At 37.9% G+C, this 21,967-nt stretch overlaps 1 protein-coding gene across 4 annotated transcripts in view; it reads right to left on the reverse strand.

Moving 5' to 3' along the window:
* Window positions 1–21,967, reverse strand: part of YEATS4 (YEATS domain containing 4) — a 142,950-nt gene that overhangs the window by 119,693 nt on the left and 1,290 nt on the right. For 3 of the 4 annotated variants that reach the window (XR_002477652.2, XR_002477653.2, XM_012441277.2), the window contains exons 2-6: window positions 19,620–19,739; window positions 17,142–17,208; window positions 16,958–17,052; window positions 11,963–12,055; window positions 11,787–11,874 (exon numbers count right to left, since the gene is read on the reverse strand). Coding sequence is in view for 2 of the 4 variants with exons in the window: in XM_012441277.2 (XP_012296700.1) it covers window positions 11,787–11,874; window positions 11,963–12,055; window positions 16,958–17,052; window positions 17,142–17,208; window positions 19,620–19,739 (463 nt within the window). In the remaining 2 variants the exon portion in view is untranslated. Of the gene's footprint in view, window positions 1–6,826; window positions 6,846–7,356; window positions 7,399–11,786; window positions 11,875–11,962; window positions 12,056–16,957; window positions 17,053–17,141; window positions 17,209–19,619; window positions 19,740–21,967 lie in introns of those variants that run through there. The other variant, XM_064377003.1, reaches the window with a different exon arrangement.

The following is a 21,967-nucleotide window of genomic DNA, read 5'->3' on the forward strand; positions in this document are numbered from 1 at the left end:
AATAAATGTTGCCAGGAAATCTGCATATCAACATGCAGAAGAATGAAAATAGACTCCTTTCTCCCGCCATATACAAAAATCAAATTAAAATGGATTAAAGACTTAAATCTAAGATCTCAAACTATGAAACCAATAAAAGAAAACACTGGAGAAATTCTCTAGGACACTGGACTGGGAAAAGATTTCTTGTGTAATACCCAGGCAACCAAGGCAAAAATGGACTAATAGGATCATATGAAGTTAAAAAAAAACTTCTGTACCACAAAGGAAACAATCGACAAAGTGAAGAGACAACAAACAGAATGGGAGAAAATATCTGCAAACTACTCATCTGCCAAAGAATTAACAATCAGAGTATATAAAGAGCTCAAACAACTCCTTGAGAATAATCTGATTTAAAAATGGGCAGAAGATCTGAATAGTCATTTATCAAAAGACAACATACAAATGGCAAACAGGTATATGAAAAAGTACTTAACATCACTGATCATCAGAAAAAATGCAAATTAAAACTACAATGACACATAATTTCATTCCTGTTAAAATAGCTTTTATTGAAAAGATGGGCAATAACAAATGCAGGCAAGAATATAGAGAAAAGGGAACCCTTATACATTGTTGGTGGGAATGTAAATTAATAAAACCACTATGGTCAGCAGTTTGGAGGTTCCTCAAAAAACTAAAAATAGATTTAAGATATGATCCAGCAATCCCACTGCTAGGTATAGATCCAAAAGAAAATAAGTCAGCATATCAAAAAGATATCTGCACTTCCATGTTTATGTTTATTGCAGCACTATTCACAATAGCTAAGATTTGAAAGTAACCCAAGTTTCCATCAACAGATGAATGGATAAAGAAAATGTGGTACGAAGATGGCCAATTAGGAGCAGCTCAGGATTGCAGCTCCCAGTGAAAGTGCAGAGGGTGACTCGATGCGGCATTTCCAGATGGATTTTTATTGCCCACAGACCAGGAGATTCCCAGGCAGAGGAGCCCCATGGGTCACCAGCGCAGCTGGTTTGGCCAGCGTGGCTGTTTTGGCCGGCATAGCTGTTTTCGCCAGTGTGGCTGTTTTGCCGGCGCCCTGGCATGGTGGTTTTCCATACAAAGTACATGGGTCTGGGCGCCATTTTAGCTGGTGATTGGAGCTCCGGGAAGGCAAGGTCGCCCATTACTCTGATTAAAAAAGGAACTGAAACAGGGAGCTGGGTCAGGAGATTCCTGGGCAAAAAAGTGCCACAAATCTCAGCGCTGCTGTTTCAGCCAGCGCAGTGGGTTGCCGCACGGGAAATCACATAGATCCCGGCGCTTTTTCAACAGGCGACTGGAACACCTGGGAGACAGTTGACCATTCAAAAAAAAAGCCTCTGAGGCAGGGAGCCAGGTGATCAGGCTCAGCTGGTCCCACCCCCACAAAAAAACAGCAATCGGAAACGCTCTGGATTGAGAGTTTCACAGCAAGCACAGCTGAACCTGAGACGGTCCAGCTCTGTGGGGGAGGGGCATCCACCATTACCAAGGCAGTCCACCACTATGGAGATAGTTTGCCATTGCTGAGGCAGCCGGCCATTACAGAGAGAGTCTGCCATTATAGAGGTGGGCCGCCATTGCTGAGGCAGTTCTAACTACACCTGTATAAACAGGACTGCAGGGAAGTTCACATGGCAGCTAGGCGGAGCCCACATCAGCTCGGCAAAGCCTCTGCAGGCGGACAGTGACTAGGCTGCCTCCTCGCTGGGCAAGGCAGCCCTGAAAAAAGGCAGCAGCACAACAGAAACTCATAAATAAAGCCCTAACTCCCCAGGACAGAGCACCTGGGGAAAAAAAAAAGGCAGGGTTTATGAGTTCTGCTGCAGCAGACTTAAACGTACCTGCCCAGCAGCTCTGAATGAACAACGGAGCTCACATCTCAGCACTTCAGCTCCTATAAAGGACAGACTGTCTCCTCAAGCAGCTCCCTGACTCCCGTATATCCAAAGAGTCACCTCATAAAGGACAGCTCAGACTGACATCTGGTGGGTATCCTTCTGGGACAAAGATAGCGGAAGAAGAAACTGGCAGCAACCCTTACTGTTCTGCAGCCGCCGTAGGTGATCCCCAGGCAAGCAGGGCCTGGAGTGAACCTCAGCCGTCCTACAGCAGAGGGGCCAGACTGTTAGAAGGAAAACTAAGAAACAGAAAGAAATAACTTCATCATTAACAAACTGGACATCCACTCAGAGACTCAATCTGAAAGTCACCAACTACAAAGACCACAGGTAGATAAATCCAAAAAGATGGGAAGAAACCAGTGCAAAAAGGATGAAAACACCCAACACCAGAATGCCTCTCCTCCTCCAAGGGATCACAACTCCTCACCAGCTAGGGAACAAGGCTGGATGGAGAATGAGTGTGATGAATTCACAGAATCAGGTTTCAGAAGGTGGGTAATAAGAAACTTCTCGGAGCTAAAAGAACATGTTCTAACCCAATGCAAAGAAACCAAGAAACTTGAAAAAAGATCTGACGAAATGCTAACGAGAATAAACAACTTAGAGAGGAATATAAGTGAATTGATGGAGCTGAAAAACACAATACGAGAACTTCATGAAGCATACACAAGTTTCAACAGCTGAATTGACCAAGCAGAAGAAAAGATATCAGAGGTCGAAGAGCAACTCAATGAAATAAAATGAAAAGGCAAGATTAGAGAAAAAAGGGTAAAAAGGAATGAATGAAGTCTCCAAGAAATATGGGATTATGTGAAAAGACCTAATCTATGTTTCATAGGTGTACCTGAATGTGATGAAGAGAATGAATCCAAGCTGGAAAATACTCTTCAGTATATTATCCAGGAAAACTTCCCCAATCTAGCAAGGCAAGTCAATATTCAAGTCCAGGAAATACAGAGGACACAATAAAGATATTTCCCAAGAAGAGCAACCCCAAGGCACATAATCGTCAGATTCACCAGCATTGAAATGAAGGAGAAAAAGCTAAGGGCAGCCAGAGAGAAAGGTCGGGTTACACACAAAGGGAAGCCCATCAGACTCACAGCGGATCTCTTAGCAGAAACCCTACAAGCCAGAAGAGAGTGGGGGCCAATATTCAACATCCTTAAAGAAAAGAACTTTCAACCCAGAATTTTATATCCAGCCAAACTAAGCTTCATAAGTGAAGGAAAAATAAAATCCTTTGCAAACAAGCAAGTACTCAGAGATTTCAGCACCACTAGGCCTGCTTTACAAGAGCTACTGAAAGAGGCACTAAACATAGAAAGGAACAACCAGTACCAGCCACTCCAAAAACATACCAAATGGTAAAGAGCATCAATGCAATGAAAAAAACCGCATCAACTAACAGGCAAAACAGCCAGCTAGCATCAAAACGGCAGGATCAAATTCACACATAACAATATTAACCCTAAATGTAAATGGGCTAAATGCCCCAATTAAAAGACACAGACTGGCAAATTGGATAAAAAGCCAAAACCCATCGGTGTGCTGTATCCAGGAAACCTATCTCACATGCAAGGATACACAAAGGCTCAAAATAAAGGGATGGAGGAAGATTTACCAAGCAAATGCAGAGCGAAAAAAAGCAAGAGTTGCAATTCTCGTCTCTGATAAAATAGACTTTAAAGCAACAAAGATCAAAAGAGACAAAGAAGGACATTACATAATGGTAAAACAATCAACGCAATAAGAGATAACGATCCTAAATATATACGCACCCAATACAGGAGCACCCAGATACATAAGGCAAGTTCTTAATGACTTACAAGGAGACTTACACTCCCACACAATAATAGTGCGAGACTTTAACACCCCACTGTCAATATTAGACAGATCAATGACACAGAAAATTAACAAGGATATCCAGGACTTGAACTCAGACCTGGACCAAGCAAACCTAATAGACGTTTACAGAATTCTCCACCCCAAATCCACAAAATATACATTCTTCTCAGCACCATATCACACCTACTCTAAAATTGACCACATAATTGGAAGTAAATCACTCCTCAGCAAACGCAAAAGAACGGATATCATAATAAACAGTCTCTAAGACCACAGTGCAATCAAGTTAGAACTCAGAATTCAGAAACTAACTCAGAACCACACAGTTTCATGGAAACTCAACAACTGGCTCTTGAATGCTGACTGGATAAACAATGAAATGAAGGCAGAAATAAAGATGTTCTTCAAAGCCAACAAGAACGAAGACACAACATACCAGAATCTCTGGGACACATTTAAAGCAGTCTTTAGAGGAAAATATATAGCAATAAATGCCCACATGAGAAGCTAGGAGAGATCTAAAATCAACACCCTATCGTCAAAATTGAAAGAGCTAGAGGAGCAAGATCAAAAAAACACAAAACCTAGCAGAAGACAAGAAATAACTAAGATCAGAGCAGAACTGAAGGAGACAGAGACACAAAAACCCCTTCAAAAAATCAGTAAGTCCAGGAGCTGGTTTTTTGAAAAGATCAACAAAATAGACCACTAGCCAGATTAATAAAAAGAAAAGAGAAAAGAATCAAATAGGTGCAATAAAAAATGATAAAGGGGATATCACCACAGATTCACCACAGAAATTCAAACCATCATCAGAGACTAATACATAAACTAGTAAAGCTGGAAGAAATGGATATATTCCTGGATACTTGCAGCCTCCCAAGCCTAAACCAGGAAGAAGTTGAAACCCTGAACAGACCAATAACAAGGGCTGAAGTTGAGGCAGCAATTAAGAGCCTACCACCAAAAGAAAGCCCAGGTCCAGACGGGTTCACAGCTGAATTCTACCAAACATACAAAGAGGAGCTGGTACCATTCCTTCTGAAACTATTCCAAATAATCCAAAAAGAGGGAATCCTTCCCAAATCATTTTATGAGACCAACATCATCCGGATACCAAAACCTGGCAGAGACTCAACAAAAAAAGAAAATTTCAGGCCAATATCCATGATGTACATAGATGCAAAAATCTTCAATAAAATACTGGCAAACCGATTGCAACAGCACATCAAAAAGCTTATCCACCATGATCAAGTAGGATTCATCCCGTGGATGCAAGACTGGTTCAACATATGCAAGTCTATAAACATAATTCACCACATAAACAGAACCAAAGACAAAAACCACATGATTATCTCAATTGATGCAGAGAAGGCCTGTGACAAAATTCAACAGCCTTTTATGCTAAAAACCCTCAATAAACTAGGTATCGATGGAACGTATCTCAAAATAATAAAAGCTATTTACGACAAACCAACAGCCAATATCATACTGAATGGGCAAAAACTGGAAGCATTCCCTTTGAAATCTGGCACTAGACAAGGATGCCCTCTCTCACCACTCCTATTCAATATAGTACTGGAAGTTCTAGCCAGAGCAATCAGGCAAGAAAAAGAAATAAAGGGTATTCAATCAGGAAAGGAGGAAGTCAAATTGTCTCTATTTGCAGACGACATGATTGTATATCTAGAAGACCCCATCGTCTCAGCCCAAAATCTCCTGAAACTGATAAGCAACTTCAGCAAAGTCTTGGGATACAAAATCAATGTGCAAAAATCACAAGCATTCCTATACACCAATAACAGACTTCAAGAGAGCCAAGTCAAGAATGAACTGCAATTCATAATTGCTGCAAACAGAATAAAATACCTAGGAATACAACTAACAAAGAACGTAAAGGACCTCTTCAAGGAGAACTACAAACCACTGCTCAACGAAATAAGAGAGGACACAAACAGATGGAGAAACAGTCCGTGCTCACGGTTAGGAAGAATCAGTATCACGAAAGTGACCATACTGCCCAAAGTAATTTACAGATTCAACGCTATCCCCATCAAGCTAACTATGACCTTCTTCACAGAACTGGAAAAAACCACCTTAAACTTCACATGGAACCAAAAGAGAGACCGCATAGCCAAGTCAATTCTAAGCAAAAAGAACAAAGCGGGAGGCATCACACTACCTGACTTCAAAGTATACTACAAGGCTACAGTCAAAACAGCATGGTACTGGTACCAAAACAGAGATATAGACCAATGGAACACAACAGAGGCCTCGGAGGCAACACAACACATCTACAACCATCCGGTCTTTGACAAAACCGATAAAAACAAGCAATGGGGAAAGGATTCCCTGTTTAATAAATGGTGTTGGGAAAACTGGCTAGCCATGTGCAGAAAGCAGAAACTGGAACCATTCCACAAGAAACTGGAACACCCTTACACTAAAATTAACTCCAGATGGATTAAAGACTTAAACATAAGACCTAACACCATAAAAACCCTAGAAGAAAAGCTAAGTAAAACCATTCAGGAGAGAGGCGTAGGCAAGGACTTCATGACCAAAACACCAAAAGCATTGGCAACAAAAGCCAAAATAGACAAATGGGACTTAATCAAACTCCATAGCTTCTGCACAGCAAAAGAAACAGTCATTAGAGTGAATCGGCAACCAACAGAATGGGAAAAAATTTTTGCAATATACCCATCTGACAAAGGGCTCATATCCAGAATCTACAAAGAACTAAACAAGATTTACAAGGAAAAAACAAACAAGCCCATTCAAACGTGGGCAAAGGAGATGAACAGACACTTTACAAAAGAAGACATACAGGAGGTCCACAAACATATGAAAAAATGCTCATCATCACTGGTCATTAGAGAAATGCAAATCAAAACTACATTGAGACACCATCTCACGCCAGTTAGAATGGTGATCATTAAAAAATCTGGAGACAACAGATGCTGGAGAGGATGTGGAGAAATAGGAACACTTTTATACTGTTGGTGGGAGTGTAAATTAGTTCAACCATTGTGGAAGACAGTGTGGCCATTTCTCAAGGACCTAGAAATAGAAATTCCATTTGACCCAGCAATCCCATTACTGGGTATATATCCAAAGGATTATTAATCGTTCTCCTATAAGGACACATGCACACGAATGTTCATTGCAGCACAGTTTACAATAGCAAAGACCTGGAACCAACCCAAATGACCATTGATGATAGACTGGACAGGGAAAATGTGGCACATATACACCATGGAATATTATGCAGACATCAAAAACGATGAGTTCGTGTCCTTTGTAGGGACATGGATGAACCTGGAAACCATCATTCTCAGCAAACTGACACAAGAACAGAAAATCAAACACCACATGTTCTCACTCATAGGCGGGTGTTGAACAATGAGAACACATGGACACAGGGAAGGGAGCATCACACACTGGGGTCTGTTGGGGGGAAATAGGGGAGGGACAGTTGGGGGTTGGGGAGTTGGGGAGAGATAGCATGGGGAGAAATGCTAGATATAGGTGATGGGGAAGAAGGCAGCAAATCACACTGCCATGTGTGTACCTATGCAGTAATCTTGCATGTTCTTCACATGTACCCCAAAACCTAAAATGCAATTAAAAAAAAAGAAAATGTGATACATATATACAACAGAGTACTATTCAGCCATAAAAAAAAGAATGAAACCCTGTCATTAGCAACAACATGGATAGGACTGAAGGTCATTATGTTAAGTGAAATAAGCCAGGCACAGAAAGACAAACATAATATATTCTCACTTATTTGTGGGAGCTAAAAATTAAAACAACTCATCCAGGCACGAGGCTCATGCCTGTAATCCCACCACTTTGGGAGGCCAAGGCGGGTGGATTACCTGAGGTCAGGAGTTCAAGACCAGCTTGGCCAACATGGTGAAACCCTGTCTCTACTAAAAATACAAAAAAAAATGAGCCAGGTGTGGTGGTACAAGCCTGTAAACCCAGCTACACGGGAGGCTGATGCAGGAGAATTGCTTGAGCCTGGGAGACAGAGGTTGCAGTGAGCTGAGATTGTGCCACTGTACTCCAGCCAGGCCAACAGAGTGAGACTCTGTCTCAACAACAACAACAAAAAAGAACTCATGAGATAGAGATAAAATGATGGTTACCAGAGATAGTGGGTGGGTGGGTAAGGGATGGTTATGGGTACAAAAAATAGAAAGAATAAATAAGATTAAGTATTTGATAGCGTAACAGGGTGACTATAGTCAATAATCATGTAACTGTACATTTAAAAATAACCAAAAGAGTACATTTGGATTGTAACAAAAAGGGTAAATGCTTGAGGTGATGAATATCTCATTTCCTGGATGTAATTTTTAGACAGTGTATGCCTGTATCAAAATATCCCATGTACCCAATAAATATATACACCTACTACATACCCACAAAATTAAACATTTTAAAGAAGTTAAATCTAATAATGTCATTCCTTTGTTCAAAAGTCAACAAATGACTTCACATTTCAGTTTAATAATCTAAAGTCCTTACAGTTTACCCACAAGTCCCTATATGACCTCGTTCCCTATTAAGCTCTCTGATCTCATCTCCTTGTCCTCTTGTTCACTCTACTCTAGTCATACTGGACTTCTTGCTGTTCTTTAGCCATGTTCTTACCTCAGGGCCTTTGTCTTCACTGCTCCTTCTACATATAACATTCTTCTCTTAGCTCATTCCCTTACTCCTTTAGGTCTCCAAATGTTCAGAAAGCATTTCCTCACTGATATTTTTGATATCAGTATGTAAAACTCCAGCCATCTCCTCCCACCAAAGATGCTCTCTGCTCCACTGTTTTTCTCCATAACACCTAATCATTAACTTATACTTGCTTATTCTATTTATTTAATACCTATCTTCCTCCCACTAGAATGTAGGGACCATGAGGATAGAGCTTTCTGTCTGATTAGGACTCTGCTCTAACTTCAGCACCTAGCACCCAGAACAATGCTTGGCATGCAACTGGTATTCACTATATGTTTACCCAGAACAATGCTTGGCATGCAACTGGTATCCACTATATATTATAATAAATGAATGATCAAATAAATGACTAAACAGTGACATAAATGTTAACACAGGGATGACAAATAGATTTTATATTAAATGCCAATTGAAATAACTGAGAATAGATGCATGGATCCATGTGTACAGGATTCTGAGACCATGTTAGCTTGGTGAGAAAATGTAACATGACCAATTATCAATGTGGCAGTCAGATAGTCAACACTTGAGCATTTATCTGAAACTATGTAAAATGACATTGGCAAAAATACAAGATAAACTAGTTCACAGTACACAAAAGTATAATTATGTCCTGCAAGGTTCTTCATACAGACTTTATTAGCAAAGACTAGTAAACAGAAAATGACAGGCTAAGCAAGACTAATGAATAACTACACTTAAATGTAATTAGGGAATAAAACAGACAAACAGTACTTTAGGGAATGTGAGAGGCTGTATTTCACCCTTCTTGACAGTAGGCTACTTGGCCTTTATGCTAAAAACTCTCAATAAACTAGGTATCAATGGAAAATATCTCAAAATAATAAGAGCTATTTATGACAAACTAATATCATACTGAATGGGCAAACCGAAAGCATTGTCTTTGAAAACTGGTATAAGACAAGGATGCCCTCTTTCACCACTCCTATTCAACATAGTATTGGAAGTTCTGGCCAGGGCAATCAGGCAAGGAAATGAAATAAAGCGCATTCAATTAGGAAATGAAGAAGTCAAATTGTCTCTATTTGCAGATGACATAATTGTATATTTAGAAGACCCCATCATCTCAGCCCAAAATCTCCTTAAGCTGGTAAGCAACTTCAGCAAAGTCTCAGGATACAAAATCAATGTGCAGAAATCACAAACATTCCTATACACCAATAACAGACTTAGAGAGAGCCAAATCAAGAATGAACTGCCATTCACAATTGCTACAAAGAGAATAAAATAACTAGGAATACAACTAAAAAGGGATGTGAAGGACCTCTTCAAGGAGAACTACAAACCACTGCTCAAGGAAATAAGAGAGGACACAAACAAATGGAAAAAACATTCCATACTCATGGTTAGGAAGAATCAGTGTTGTGAAAATGGCCATACTGCCCAAAGTAATGTATAGATTCAATGCTATCCCCCATCAAGCTACCACTGACTTTCTTTACAGAATTGGAGAAAACCACCTTAAAATCCATATGGAACCAAAAAAGAGCCCACACAGCCAAAACAATCCTAAGATAAAAAAAGAAAAAACAAAGCTGGAGGTATCATGCTACCTGACTTTAAACTATACTATAAGGCTACTGCAATCAAAACAGCATGGTACTGGTACCAAAACAGAGATATAGACCAATGAACAGAACAGAGGCCTCAGAAACAAAGCCATACATCTACAACCATCTGATCTTTGATAAACCTGACAAAAACAAGCAGTGGGGAAAGGATTCCCTATTTAATAAATGGTGTTGGGAAAACTGACTAGTCATACGCGGAAAGCTGAAACTGGATCCCTTCCTTACACCTTATACAAAAATTAACTCAAGATGATTAAAGATTTAAACATAAGACTTAACACCATAAAAACCCTAGAAGAAAACTTAGGCAATACCTTTCAGGACATAGGCATAGGCAAAGACTTAATGACTAAAATACCAAAAGCAATGGCAACAAAAGCCAAAATAGACAAATTGGATCTAATTAAACTCCAGAGCTTTTGCACAGCAAAAGAAACTATCATTAGCGTGAACTGGCAACCAACAGAATGGGAAAAAATTTTTGCAATCTACCCATCTGATAAAAGGCTAATATCCAGAATCTACAAAGAACTTAAACAAATTTACAAGAGAAAAACAACCCCATCAAAAAGTGAGCAAAGGACATGAATAGACACTTTTCAAAAGAAGACATTTATGCAGCCAACAAACATATGAAAGGAAGCTCATCATCATTGGTCATTAGAGAAATGCAAATCAAAACCACATTGAGATACCATCTCATGCCAGCTAGAATGGTGATCATTAAAATGTCAGGAAACAACAGATGCTAGAGAGCGTGTGGAACAGTTTTACACTGTTAGTGGGAGTGTAAGTTAGTTCAAGCATTGTGGAAGACAGTGTGGCAATTCCCCAAGGATCTAGAACCAGAAATACCATTTGACCCAGCAATCTCATTACTGGGTATATACCCAAAGGATTATAAATCATTCTACTATAAAGACATATGCATACATATATTTATTGCAGCACTGTTCATGATAGCAAAGGCTTGGAACCAACCCAAATGCCCATCAAAGATAGATTGGATAAAGAAAATGTGGCACATATACACCATGGAATACTATGCAGCCATAAAAAAGGATGAGTTCATGTCCTTTGCAGGGACATGGATAAAGCTGGAAACCATTACTCTTAGCAAACTGATACAAGAAGAGAAAACCAAACACCACATGGTCTCACTCGTAAGTAGGAGTTGAACAATGAGAACATATGAATATGGTGGGGAGGGAAAACATCACACACTAGGGCCTGTCGGAGGGTGGGGGATAGGGGAAGGATAGCAGGAGGTGGGAGGACTGGGGAGGGTTAGCATTAGGAGAAATACCTAACATAGATGACAGGGTGATAGATACAGCAAACCACCAGGGCATGTGTATACCTACATAACAAAACTGCACATTCTGCACATGTACCCCAGAACTTGAAGTATAATAAATTAAAAAGAAAAAAAAAGAAAGTAAGGTACTTGGGAACAATTTAAAACATCCTTATTACATGTTCTACTGTAATACATACCTTGTTTTTAACACCTAAAAAACTTACCTGTATCATTGTTTTTAAAGTTTAAAAGGTACTAATTGTATGATTATAAATCATTCTATTTTAAAGACATATGCACATACAATCCTTTCACCATTAGAGAATACAATATTTTTCAGAATTATGACTATATGGCACTTACATTCCGTTTCATGCTTATAGGCTCCTAATGTTAGCTGACGAGATGTTGTCAATAATTGTTGCATCATTGCTGTTGGGTCTTGAAATATCTAATGGGACAGAATGAACAAAAATCCAATAATTTCAAAGTTCTCCATTTCAAATAGTTTTAAAACTATCATTATAAAATCTTCTTACCATTTCATCATAGAACTCTGAAACCACTGTCTTTTTCCCCAGCATTGCATTGGTGTCTGATTGAAACAGCTTTAGCAAATGATAAAGGGTTACCTGTGAAATAAAAAGAGATGTCACATCTGATCTGTGCAATGGTTTTTATCATCATGAGACACTGTCTTTTAACTGAATTAGAGACTGGAATAAATGTATACATGTCAAATTCATGATCTTGTTTCAATTGCAACTTATTACAGCAAATCACCCAAACTTTCTGTACCTTTATTTTCCTATTACATACATTCATATCTACTTAACATGACTATTCTGAAGAGGGTAATTAAAGATCTGTTCAAGAATCTCTAGAGAAGAAACTATAAAAGTAGCACAAGATAAAACTATGGAAATTAAACTAAGAAATCACTGAAACATGAATTCTTTGACTTACATAAGTGGGTTAATTGTGACAACTGCTTTTGAAGATTAGAGTTTACAAATTTACCGTAGGGAATAAAAGATTTGATACTTTTAAAAGGAATGAAAAAGTTCAGTGAGGGCAAGATAATTTCTTTGGGGATCTATAAGATTATTACATAAATGACATAATACATAAATTAAAAGTTGGTCAGTGATAATTCACTTTGGGAAGAGCAACATGTCTTCAAATACTTAAAAACAGGTACAGTAAGACATCAAGGGAAAAGCTTCAAAGCACAATGTGTGATTATTTTAGCAAAATAAAATCTAGTTGGGAAAACATCAGAGTTCTTGTTGAAGTTGTGAAAACCTCAAATAATTTTCCAAAAAGTTAGCTAAAATCATTGTAAGAGAATGCTGTTCTTCAAAAAGTCACAAAATAGGGAGCAAGGAAGGGTACACTGAAAAAGTTAGAAAATATAAAATTCCTTGCAACTGAATTTAAACAAGCACCATCCATTCCCCATAAAGACAATCCAGCTCAATTAACAGAATGTCAGATTTCCCTGGATACGGCTTAGCAAGCAGAAGTATCCTACTTAAAGGACATCTTCCAGGCTCAAGATGATGCACTAAGAATATAGAAAAGCAAGGAGGGAAATACACAAAATTCTACTAAAATAACGGTAAAGACAGACTGTCTACAAAATGAGAGCATGAATTATATATCAAATTATTTAAAGCAAATAATTTGACAAATTTCTGGAACAGACAGAAAGCAGATAAGTCTACCAAGCAGGATAATAAACAGTAACAGAGAAAAGTCACAACCTGAAAACTTAAGGAAACTGCCTCAGAGGTGGGAGTCAGAGCTCCCAGGAGCTCTACAGTGCTCCAAGCTCAGAGTTGGCAAGTATGAAAGTCAAGAATGCTATAAGGTAGCTGGGCTTTTGGACCTTCCCTTCTCTCTCCACTCTAGACAAGAAAGCCTATCTACCTTTAGTGCCTAGTATTTTTCACCCCAACAATGAAGTACAAAGAAAAAATAAGAACATTTCAGATGGCCAATGGCTCTGAAAGTTTATTTCTCAGGTATCCTCTCTGAAGAAATTCCTTCAGCAAATTAAAAAAAGAAACTTGGAAAGAGGAAGAAAAAGGAAGAAAATGATCTGTAATCATTAGGCCCTGAAAGATACTATCTAAAGTTGAGAAATCCAGTATTAGGGATTTAAATATATGAGATGCATGGGAGTAATTTCTACAGGAACTCAAAACAGGTAACTGTTAAAAAGTGGTTTTCTTGGAAAAGGGGTCAAAGATGGGAGAAAGAAGATGGTATGGGCTGAATTGTGACCTCCCTGCAAAAGGTATGTTTTGTTTTGAGATGAGGGTCTCATTATGTTGCCCAGGCTGGTCTTGAATTCCTAAGCTCAAATGATCCTCCTGCCTCAGTCTCCCAAGTAACTGGGACTACAAATGCACACAAAAGATATGAAGTGCTAATTCTCAGTTCCTGTGTATGTGACATTATTTGGAAACAGGGTCTTTGCAGGTATAATTAAGATAAAGTCATTTAGGGTGGAGTATAATCCAATATTATTGGAGGCCTTATAAAAGAAGAAGACACAGAGACCAGGGAGAAAGATAAGGCCATGTGACAATGAATGAAGACATCAGCATTATGTTGCCAATAGCCAAGGAACATCTGGGGCTGGAAGAGGCAAGGAAAGACGCTCCCCTAAAGGCCAACACCTTGATTTCAGACTTCTAGCCTCCAGATCTGTGGGAATAAATTTCTGTTGTTTTAATCCACCCAGTTTGTGGTACCACAACTAATACAGAAGACTTGCACTTATTTCAAAAATCTTCTCTTAAAACCATGTGCACATCTGACTTTTATAATTAAAAATTCTTACATCATAAAACTGTCCTTCCCTAAATTTATTATTTGGACTTTCAGAGGCATTCATGCAGATATAGGCAATAAAAACATTTCAAGACAGATGTCCCTGATTTTGAGAGGTATTTGAAAATTCTTAGAACAATGAAACTGCCTATACTTGCCTAGAAATCCCTGTTTCTAGGAATGAAAACTCAATTTGGCATTTTGCTTTTAGGAACAACAATTCTTTGTATAGTGGCTTGATCTGTATGTTACTGGGTAACAGAAGTAAATCACAAGTTACCTTCCAATCAAGTTGTCTTTCTTATATATTTTAAATAAACCTTCATTTGACATTTTCTATAAGAGCCAACTATTGAAAAAATACAATAGTCTAATTATACTAAAAAAACACTATAATACTTTTTAAGAAATAAAATTCAGGCCTATGTAGATCTCTATGGGAACCTATTCAATAGAATAATCACTACAGCAGTGCCATAGTTTATATTATTTTACCTTTCTAAGAGTGACTTCGAGAGTTGTCTCATAATGAGGTTACGGGATATAATGATTTCTTTCATAGATTTATTTTCCAACTGGGGATGGGGGTAACAGATGAGGAGACAGGGAGGTAAGGCAGCATATTCTCAAAATAAAAATGAAAACGGAGTAATCTTACACAGTTAAAAAGAGCTTCTACTCTAGTAACATCATGGGCTGCTTCTTTCTCCCTGTCAACATCTGCTAAATTGTATGCTCTCTTTTCCCTAATAAACTATTCTCATTAAGGTCAGTGTCTCATCTTAGTATCCTTCTCAATCCCTTAAACAGTATCTTGCAAATAGCAGACATTATATTTAATAATTTCTTGGCCGGTCATGGTGGCTCACACTGTAATCTTAGCATGTTGGGAGGGCAAGGTGAGAGGACTGCTTGAGCCCAGAAATTTGAGATCAGCTTGAGCAACATGGCAAGTCCCCATCTCTACAGAAAATAAAAAAATTTGCTGAGCGTGGTGGCATGCACCTGTGATCCCATCTACTAAGGAGTCTGAGGCAGAAGGATTGTTTGAGCCTAGGAGACGGAGGCTGCAGTGAGTCATGTTTACGCTACTGCACTCCAGCCTGGGCAACAGAGTGTAACTCTGTCTCAAAAGAAAAAAAAGTTGCCAAACAAAATATAACATTAGTGTGTTTTCCTGAAGGGCAATATGGATGGTAGGAAATCTAAAAACTTCATCACATGAAAACATGAACAACTTTTAAAGGAGCTATGGATGTTTACTCATGAGAAAAGAAAACTAATGTATGAATAGTAATCAGTAAAAAGTTCAGGAAGCGTAACATAAAGTACACCTTTCTTAAAATTAAAATTACCCCAACCTTGAATAGGGTGTTTTATTTAGTGACATAAGTTAATTCTCCATATTGGAGATATGCAAGCCCAAATGAGATTCTCATTTGAGAGGTTGCCTAAATAAATTCCTACATAGGAAGAGAAGAGTAAGCCTAGGTCAATGGGTCCCAAATCTCGCTGTGCATCAAAATCACCTCGGGTACTGGCCCCATTCCAAACCTACTGAATCAGACTCTTCAAAAGGTGAGGCCTAGGAGTTTGAATTTTTAAAAAGTACCTCACCAAAAATAAATAAATAAATAAGCACCTCAGGTGTTTCTGATGCAGTCAGTTAGGAACTAGTTTGCCGAAATACTGGCCCAGGTAATATTTAGCTCCTTTAAAAATACATGCACAGTTTAAAAAACATAATCTGATAATTAAAATGTAAATGGTGATAAAAGAACGATGTGATTCTCCCATCCAAGTACTAACCAAGCCCGACCCTGCTTAGCTTCCGAGATCAGACGAGATTGGGCGCGTTCAGGGTGGTATGGCGGTAGACAGAACGATGTGATTCTAATGAGATAAAATTAATGGTGTTGAATGTTAAAGCCACATATGTGGAATGTGAAAGCCACTACTGAGTTTCAACCCTATAGTTAAAAAAAAAAAGGCTTAGTGGTTTTACCCAAAAGAAAAAATACTAGAAAAAGGTATGAATGCAAACATCTGGGTTCAAAAACTAGCTCTACCATAATTAACTGAATGTTTCTGAGCAGAGATTTGACCTCTAGGCCTTGGTATCTTGATCTCTAAAATGAGGATATTACAACCTAACAAAGTTGTTAAGGATGAAGGCAAAAGCCTGAAAAGCCTGGAGGGGCTTTTTACATTATCAAGCAACAATCTGATAAGATATCAAAAGATGAAAAAGCCAGTGGTTATAAAAAATAAAGGCTCATAAATAAGATACAAAATGAAGCAATAGTACTAATGACAGCTTAAAAAAGCAAAACACTATTTCTTGGTGTTTAGCAAAAACTATAAAAACCATTTTACACAGCATATGGGCTCAACTTGTCTATTACTAACAACCAAATGAAAATAACAGTTTTAATTTTTTTTTTTGCTGCAGTGATCATCTGATTTCCATGGTTTCTTTCCAATATATGTTCATATTATTTCTTCCCATACTTGAAAAAAAAGGATTTTGAAAAGTACTTCACTTAAAATGAAAAACTTAACTCATGTCAAGATACACTGTGCCATAAGTTTAAATAAAACACATGTGAATGAACGCTGTTCATTAAGTATTATTACATTTTCACATTTACTAAGAAATCTATTTTATATTTACAAAGATTAATGCTACTTACGGGTCTTTCATTGGGATCAATGAAAAATATTTTGATGATTATTTCGAATTCACCCCATCCTGTTTCAGTAATTTCATATGGAGGCTTAGTAACAACTAAAGAGATAAAACAATAGTAAATTATCAGTTTAGTTTCCTAGCTGTTTTTAACTTTGGATATTGTGTATCAAAAGACTATACTGTACCTCTTAAAGGATTGCCATAGCTTTCATGTAATTTAAACTGGATTTTCTTCACATATGCTGACATATCCTAAAATATAAGGAATTAATTAGTTTTATGATCTACATATGAAAAGTAGGAAAAAAATACACTAAACATACGGACCTAATTTTAAAAAAACATACTTCCCCTCAAATTTTATAGAACCTAATTTTCTAAAAAACATGAATTATACCTGGGAAGTTATTTTGCTTTTTTTGAAAAACAAAAACAAAGGAAGACTGTGTTGAATTCTTTTATAATTTTTAATATATAAAAATACATGTCCCTAATTCACTTTTTTTTGGCAAATCTTGTTTTCATATACCTCTATAGATAATACTCTAAATCAATTTTGATTTTTTTCCATTAAAACAACACTACATATCTGGTACTGTTACAGAAATAACCATATAAACCAAGGCAAATCTATAGTCAATTTCAAAGAACAAAATTACATTACATAGGCCAGGCATGGTGGCTCATGCTTGTAATTCCAGCAGTTTGGGAGGCCAAGGTGGATGAGGTCAGGACTTCGAGACCAGCCTGGCCAACATGGTGAAACCTCATCTCTACTAAAAATACAAAAAATTAGCTGGGCAGGGTGGCGGGCACCTGTAATCCCAGCTACTCTGGAGGCTGAGGCAGGAGAATCGCTTGAACCTAGGAGGCAGAAGTTGCAGTGAGCCGAGATCACGCTACTGCACTCCAGCCTAGGCAACGAGAGAAAGTCCGTCTCAAAAAAAAAAATTATATTACATAAAGCTAAGGACAACTAATTTAAAGCAATATAAGACTGTTGAATAACAAAAACTCCTCTTTTTCTTGATTTTATTTTGAAGTACAGAGAATATTCATTAGTTATGGCACATAAAAGGGCTTCTGTTGGCAAAGGTGGCTTTGAAAAAATATAACTCATTATAGAAGAATAAAAAATGCAAAACAATAACTCATGTTCAATAGTAATGTTGATTATTTTTAATTTACTTTTAGGAATTTTTAAATGTGCTTATATCTACATATCTACATTCATATCTAACTTTATTATTTAAAAAATAAACTGGAATCTTACTGTAATGATATCTTCTTTTATTCTTTTTTTTCTTTTTTTTGAGACGGAGTTTCGCTCTTGTTACCCAGGCTGGAGTGCAATGGCGCGATCTCGGCTCATCGCAACCTCCGCCTCCTGGGTTCAGGCAATTCTCCTGCCTCAGCCTCCTGAGTAGCTGGGATTACAGGCATGCGCCACCATGCCCAGCTAATTTTTTGTATTTTTAGTAGAGACGGGGTGTCACCATGTTGACCAGGATGGTCTCGATCTCTTGACCTCGTGATCCACCTGCCTCGGCCTCCCAAAGTGCTGGGATTACAGACGTGAGCCATCGCGCCCAGCTTCTTTTATTCTTTCTTTAGCAAAGGAGTCTTACTATGTTGCCTGTCTGGTCTCACTCTCCTGGGCTCAAGCAATCCTCCCACTTGGGCCTCCCAAAGTGCTGGGATTACAGGAATGAGCCACTTCACCTAGCCAATGGTTTTTAGTTATATTTACAGAGTCTCATAACTACAACTTTAGAACATTTTTATCACATAAAAGAAAGCCATATCCATTAGCACTTACTCCAATACCCTTCCCTGCCACCTAATGGCAACCACTTATCTATTTTCTTGTCTATGGATTTGTCCCTTCTGGACATTTCATATAAATAAAAGTATATAATATATGGCCTTTTTAATATCTGGTTTCTTTTACTTAGCATAATGCTTTCAAGTTTCATAACGTAGTAGCATGTATCAGTACTTTACTTTTTATTGGTTGATAATATTCAATTGTATGGATATACCAATTTTATTTATCCATTCATCAGTTGATAGACACGTGGGTTGTTTCCTCCTTTTGGCTATTATGAATAATGCTGGTATCAACGTTCATATGCAAGTTTTTGGGTGGACTTTGAAGGGTTTTAAATAGAGGAAAAATTTACTCACTCAAAAAATATCTGTTAAATACCTACTATGTACTGGCTATGTTCCAGGCACAGAAGATTCAGCAATGAAACAAAATTACCAGCAATCAGATGACACAGCAGAGCTATCTTTCACATTCTTTGATGGTCTTATTACCACAGTATCACTTTAAGGATTAGCTGCTTATTCCTGAAACTCCTGATTAAATACTATATTAACTTGAGATACGATGTTAGGAAGGTGTACTTGTACTATATTTATACTATAATAGTTCTTGTTACCTTAATTTTAATTAGAAAACATTTTTGGAAAATTGGTTTCTACTATTTTATGAAGATGACAGTTCTCTATTTTTTCAAAAACTTTTTGACAACATTCCTACAATGGGTCAATTTTATAATCAGAAAGTTACTATAAAAAATTACAGGTTATCTTTAAGCAAAACCAATTACAGACAACTTTAAGCAAAATAGTTACAGAAAAAAACGAGTGCCTACCTCATTTCTATATGGTTTTACATATACTGTCCACTGATGAGTGTGCCCATCTTCTTCTCTTTTCTTTCCAAAATACCGAGCAACATTACCATAAACTATTGGTTTAACAATAGTAACCCCCTAAAAGAAAAATAATTTTAAAATTAATGAATATTGTACCATTACCTAAATAAGCCGAATAAGAGCTCTGAAAACTTGTTTTAAAGAATAACAATCTATAGTTTGCTCACAGGATTTCTCTCAAATCAGACACTTATCCTCATTTCATATTAATACAAAAAAAAAAAAAACAGAATTACAATGTTCCCTCTGTAAAAATGTAATTTAAATTACCACATAAAGCACTTTGAGAGTTTTGTTAAAAGAAATGCAAAAGGCCTTTTACTTAAACACCGAAAGCTAGGCATTAAAATAAGATTTGCCAATTCTGACTGGCATTACCTGTGGTAATGCCTTTATCACCCAGCCTGTGGCAGTGTTTCCCAAAGTGTAGCATAAATATTAACAGCAATTTGTGAGAGGTAGAATAAAGGTCAAACATTTTTCACTTTTTTACTTATGTGTTTAATCAGTATTTAAAAAAAGAAAACTGTAACTAGAAATTAAAACCTACAATTTTACTGAGGCAGGTGGATCACCTGAGGTCAGGGGTTTGAGACCAGCCTGGCCAACATGGCAAAACCCCATCGTTTCTAAAAACACAAAAATTAGCCAGGTGTGGCGGCAGGTATCTGTAGTCCCAGCTCCTTGGGAGGGTGAGGCAGGAGAATTGCTTGAATCTGAGAGGCAGAGATTGCAGTGAGCCAGGATCATGCCACTGCACTCCAGTCTTGGGCAACAGAGTGAGACTGTCTCAACAATTACAACAACAACCCTATAATTTCAAAAACATTAACACTTAGAGGCTTTTAAAAATTAAATTGATTTAAATGTAAATGTTAAAATAAATACTACAGTTGGATTCAGACATAGCAAAAATGGCCAAGTGGCACTTGGATGACTGAAGCTTGGTAAACAGTGGCTGATGACATGTTTGCTACATTTGTCCTTAGTTTAACATACGTATTTCTTATATCTGATAAGTGCAAAGGCAGTGAGTATTGACAGATTATGGTGGAAAAGACAAAAAGTTTCAATTGAAGTGAAAATACTGAATGTTGCACATGAATCTGAAACCAATGGCTCAACTGCAGAAATGTATCTGAAGGAAAGAGCAAGATTTACCACATGTGAAAAATGCTGAGCAAATGTAATTAACAAGAAGAAATGAAGAAAAGTGGCTCACGCCTGTAATCCCAGCACTTTGGGAGGCTGAGGCGGGATCACTTGAGGTCAGGCATTCGAGACCCACCTGACCAACATGACGAAACTCCGTCTCTACTAAAAAATACCAAGACATTAGCCGGGCATGGTGGTACGCACCTGTAGTCCCAGCTATTTGGGGGGCTGAGGCAGAAGAATCGCTTGAACCCGGGAAGCAGAGGTTGCAGTAGGCCGAGATCGCACCCCTGCACTCCAGCTTGGGCGACAGAGTAAGACTCTGTCTCAAAAAAAAAAGAGAAAAAGAAAAAGAAATGAAGAAAATCAGTGAACAAAAATGGAAAAACTTTGTGGCTGAATAATTAACTACTCCAACATCCAACACCTATAAACCTAAAGTTAGTTCAGAAGAAGGCAAGCAGTTTGTATGAGAACTTAAAATCACAGTGCTACTGATGACACTTTTGTGGGAACCACAGATTGGGCTTCAAGTTGAAGGCCTGATAGAATGAGTACAAGGGCGCTGACACGGGGAGGGTATAATAGATCCCATAGCTGCTAAGGTGCTACTACGAACTTGCAGAGGTCATCAACGATGAAAAGGGAAATCACTTGTCAAGATTTCTACCTAGATGAAATTTAGCTAAATTGGAAAAATATGGTTGAAAGAACAAATTAACAATCAGCAAAGAGAAATAAATCCCCAATTTCTCAAGGGCAGTGTGCCTCCCGTCTGAAGCCCTAGCTACTCGGGAGGCTGAGGCGAGAGGATCGCTTGAGCCCAGGTGTTCATGGCTGCAATGAAGTATGATCAGGCCAAGGACTCCAGCCTGGGTAACAGAGACCCTGCCTGTAGTCAAACATAATAATAATTATGTAAAAATGACACAGATAAGGATTTTAAAAACCTACAGATTAACTATTTTGGTACAAAAGTGGGTGATTCTTCCAGCAGCATGTTAGAAGGGAATAAAAAAAAAAGAAAAGAAAAAAAAACCAAAGTGGGTGATTCTTTTTAAAGAAAATATCCTTTCCTCTATAAATAAAAATCGGGGGTACAATAGTTGTTTTAATAGGAGCCAGTGGCT

Source organism: Aotus nancymaae, unplaced genomic scaffold (genome assembly GCF_030222135.1).
Source record: "Aotus nancymaae isolate 86718 unplaced genomic scaffold, 86718_ANA_hifiasm-v0.15.2.pri h1tg000016l, whole genome shotgun sequence".
Classification (NCBI taxonomy): domain Eukaryota; kingdom Metazoa; phylum Chordata; class Mammalia; order Primates; family Aotidae; genus Aotus; species Aotus nancymaae.